This window comes from Etheostoma cragini, chromosome 9 (assembly GCF_013103735.1).
Source record: "Etheostoma cragini isolate CJK2018 chromosome 9, CSU_Ecrag_1.0, whole genome shotgun sequence".
Classification (NCBI taxonomy): Eukaryota; Metazoa; Chordata; class Actinopteri; order Perciformes; family Percidae; genus Etheostoma; species Etheostoma cragini.
Window position 1 is genome coordinate 11,959,832 of NC_048415.1, and position 4,250 is coordinate 11,964,081.

General features: G+C 45.4%; 1 protein-coding gene across 1 annotated transcript; it reads right to left on the reverse strand.

Moving 5' to 3' along the window:
• Positions 1–1,438: 1,438 nt before the first annotated feature.
• Positions 1,439–3,218, reverse strand: her6 (hairy-related 6). Its single transcript, XM_034882351.1, has 4 exons — positions 2,895–3,218; positions 2,658–2,753; positions 2,455–2,542; positions 1,439–2,287 (listed from the first exon to the last, which is right to left on the reverse strand). The coding sequence occupies exons 1-4, from the start codon at positions 3,000–3,002 to the stop codon at positions 1,746–1,748; spliced, it is 834 nt and encodes a 277-aa protein (XP_034738242.1). The 5' UTR covers positions 3,003–3,218; the 3' UTR covers positions 1,439–1,745.
• Between the last annotated feature and the right edge of the window lie 1,032 nt (positions 3,219–4,250).

Below are 4,250 nucleotides of genomic sequence, written 5' to 3' on the forward strand. Positions count from 1 at the left end.
CCCCCCAACTTAACTCCCCACTACCTCACTCGTTGTGCCCTTTGGCCAGGCATGTCCTCACCCAGCACCCTGCACAAACACACACACAAGACCTATGCACGCACAGGCACGAGCACACACATGGCTTCGATCAAACAGGGATGCATGGCCCCCCGTATAAAGGTGTGATGGAAATTTGAAATGATGGCACTTATCCACACTTTGTGCCTCTTAGCGCACTGATAATTGCAAACACCTGCACCCCCCCCTCCCCACACACACCCTTCAAAGAAAGGCCACACTCAGATAGCTTGCGGGGGCACAAACACCTGGGCAGAGGAGAGCGCTACCACATGGCTCAGTGGCAAGGTGTTTAACGTGTCCTTCTGCTGTCAACCCCCCATCCCCTGGCATAAAGGAACTCCCTCAGCAGTGATTAAAGACACAGCCGGAGGCTCCTCTCTGCTCCATACTGTCAGGAGATTAATGCTGTTGGCAATGTTAAAACTGACTGAACAGCGGAAATCCTCATAATGATAAGTATCTAGTTTTTTTTAGCTTGAATACTTCAAATTGCTTGATTGGCTGAATGTTAGTTTACTAAGTAATTTCCAACCTAGATTTTTATTTGAGTGGAAAGAGTCAGCATTATTTGCACTGAGAGCCTTTTAGCTTCATGTCATAATGAAATATGTTCACAAAAGACTCAAGTGACACGTTTTGATCAAATTCTGCAGCAGCTGGTCTGACACAATAATTTAATTCCTAGATACAACATCTCGCCTTTCCAACAAAATGCTCTAGTGTCTTGAGTTATAAAATAATAATCTGTGGTATTTTCAGTTTTTCACAACCACTTCTTAAATTAGACAGAGAGATTGTGCAATTTTCATCTGAGATGCACATCCACAGCATCCATTCATGCTCCACTCATTGATCAAACAAATACCAATCACATTGCAATTCACTTCTGAGCTGCTAGATGGCGATAGTGACCTCTTTAAGACTCCAACGTTTCAACCGGGAAGGTGAAACTGCTGGACTATCATAAGTAACAGCAATAGATAGTATCGCCCCTGCGCATGGTTTATTTTAGAGCTACAGAGTTCTGCTTGACTCACTTATTTAGATAATGGAATACAAATTACCCAACAGTTCAGTGAGACTTACAGTGAGTGAGCGTGAACAGTGTTTTTGCTCATAGTCACTTTAGAAAGATGCACCCCACTTAATAAATAGCACCCCCATTACTGCTGAGACTGAACCATAAACATTTCTGCAGAAGACAGTCTCCCACACCCAGCAACAGGCCTACTTACTTTTTTTCAAAACTAAACATTTTCTATCCATTCGTGAATCTTATTGCAGTCAAACAAGTCTTTAAAAACTACATTAACAAGCGGAAATGTGCAATATTCACTGCTGTAAACATTAATAACAACACATGCGCATGTTTTTGTGTATCTTTACAAATTTATTTGTCTTCCAAAACGAAGATCATCATAAGAGCATTGGACATATCTTTGGCATCACACTGTAAAAAAAGACAACTCAAATATATATATAAAAAAAATGCAGTGAACGGACTTCCACAATACAAATCTCATTTCAATATGAACTTTACTCCCTTGTTAGCTGTACAAATATAGTGCATCCTCTTTCAATTTTACGAGAAAAAAAAACAGATTCAAAACAACCGTCTACACTTTAACAAAGAGAGAACTATTTAGTGTTATTTTAAAGTCTGTATGGTCCTTTTCCACTTTTCACCAGGGTCGCCACACTGAGTCCGAGTTGCCTGACGGGGCTCCGGGGGAAACCGCGGCCGGTAGAGGGACCGGTGTGCCGACGTTATTGGCGTACACAGGGATAACGGGGCCGTTTGGAGCAAACGCTGCATTAGGTATGAGGAATGCAAACTGTCCGTCTGTGGCAGGCACTATCTGGAAACCGCCGTACACTTTGGTGGCGTCTGATGGTAAGTTAGCAGGCGACGAGCCTCCTTTACAGGACACCGGGTTCATGGGCAGGACCTGTGGGGATGAGCTGGGGATCTGCACCATGGACTGGCCAAAGGAGGGATGGGTTGGTCCGGCGGTGGAGGGGAGCTGGTGTTGGTGCTGATGCTGGCTCGGGTAGTTCATCGCGTTGATCTGGGTCATACAGCTGGCCAAGTGGCCGAGGAGCCGCGTCCTGACCTCGGTGTTGACACCTTCGCAGGTGGACAGGAAGCGAGTGACCTCATTCATGCACTCGCTGAAACCGGCACGATATTTTCCCAACACGGTGGGGTCGGTGTTTAGGGCAGCTGGAGAAAGAAACAGACAGGTATATTTAACGAAGGTTATTCCTATGCACATTTAGTCTTATCCGCAAAATGTGGATGTGGGTCTTAAATCAGGGTTGTTAGACCAGCCCAGATTTGTTCTTTACTGCTCAATCATGAGACAGATTAGTCCGGGAAATGCGACTTACCGGTCATTTGAGCCCTCTGGAGGTTCCGGAGATGCTTCACCGTCATCTCCAGGATGTCCGCCTTCTCCAGTTTTGAGTGTCTGGAGCTCTGAGGGTACGGAAAAGACACATGGTTAAGATTACGCACACGAGTTCTCACTGTTTGACATGGGCAGTTTTGAAATCTATTAATAACTAGGACGCTGAGTGAGTAGGCAACTTACATCTTTTTTGAGCGCATCCAGGATAAGAGTTTTCAGCTGCCCCAAGCTCTCGTTGATTCTGGCTCTTCTTCTCTTTTCCATAATTGGCTTGGATGACTAAAGATAAAAACAAAACAAAATGCCATTAACTGTTAATTGCTTTCTGGTTTCGTGCGTAAAAGTGAAAATCCTCTGAATTGCTGGAAAATTGTTTATTGAATCAGAGGGAATGTTTTTCAATGTAGGCTTTGTACCAACCTTTCTGTGCTCAGAGGCTGTCTTGGGTTTATCGGGTGTTGTGTTCATGCTTGCCGGGGTTGCAGCAACCGGAGAGGAGGAGGTTTTTTCCATCATATCGGCAGGCATTTTCTTATCGGAAATATCCCACAAAACCACAGCAAATTACGATCCACTTGGGTAGGGAAAAGGACGATGAATATTTTCAGCTTGCAATATTCAAAGTCCCCTCTCCCTCAAAAAAAAAATCCTGAGATATGTATGAAGTTAAAATCCGTGTGAGCGATGCGCAGCAGCGGCTATCACGAGCGGATGCAGTCTCTCTGTTGAGCTCTCTGCGTGTGGCTTGTATTTATATCTCGCACTGCACGCGAACGGCTCGTGTGAAACTTCCCAAACTTTCTTTCCCACAGTAACTTTCCACCAATCAGGGCGAGGGACACGCGGCCCAAGGGAGGACGGCTCGTGGTCGGCGCCCTCCCATTGGTTGTTTGGCCGCTGGAGCTGGCGGCCAATGGCGCGCGGCCCGGGTTCAGGGCACAGCCAGGGAAACTGCCTTCAGTCTTCAATCATCGTACAGTTTACATATTAACAGTGGAGCCGCAGACTGGGCACCGTCACAAGGAGCGGGCACAGGGACCTTGTAATGTCCCAAACAAGAGATAACAGCAGAATTATAATACAGTATTTATTAAAAAATACAACAAAACTATAATAATAAACCGTGTATTCTGCCTCGAGCAGATTATGTTTTGGCCTGTCTCCACAGTCAAAGTTACCAAAACCCCTGTAGAGTCGAGGTGTCCCAATTTAATTGGCCACTTCTTCCAGTTGGCGAAATTAAAAAAGAAAGTAAAACATCTGCAGGTCTACCGTTTAAAATCCACCAGTGGTAGGGAAGTGGTAGCCTATCTGGCAATCAGAGTTTCAGAGGGAGCAGTTCTGTTTTATTTTCTACTAAACTACACAGAAAGTTACTGTTATAATGATATTAGTAAAATACACAACTTTAGATGACAACTCAAAATCACCATGGGAGACAAACTTACATACTCAAATGCACACACAGCCTTAAACTCGACCATTATGTTCCTGGAGTGACGTTAATCTGGCCTTCCCTCAGAAGAAGGAATACAATTAAATGCACACACTCAATTTCCATGCTATTTATTTACCACTGTAGTTCTTAACTCTGTGGTACACATTTTGCCATTTATCGGTGTTGCGAATGTGGAGCACGTGCCAGGATGTTTTATGAGTGTGGTGGTTGGAGGTTTGGCAGCCGGGCTGCCGGGGGGCCGCCGGGCCAGGGCGGAGGGTGGGGGGGTGAGGGGGGTATGTGGCGGCGGCGGCGGTGGTTTACATTAGAGGGGAAGG

Bases quoted from the DNA above. Each gene is read 5' to 3' on its own strand.
- her6 (XM_034882351.1), bottom strand. From the start codon at position 3,002: ATGCCTGCCGATATGATGGAAAAAACCTCCTCCTCTCCGGTTGCTGCA. The intron at 2,754-2,894 runs GTTGGTACAAAG...TTTTATCTTTAG, and splicing joins CAGCCTCTGAGCACAGAAAG to TCATCCAAGCCAATTATGGA. The intron at 2,543-2,657 runs GTAAGTTGCCTA...CCGTACCCTCAG, and splicing joins TGGATGCGCTCAAAAAAGAT to AGCTCCAGACACTCAAAACT.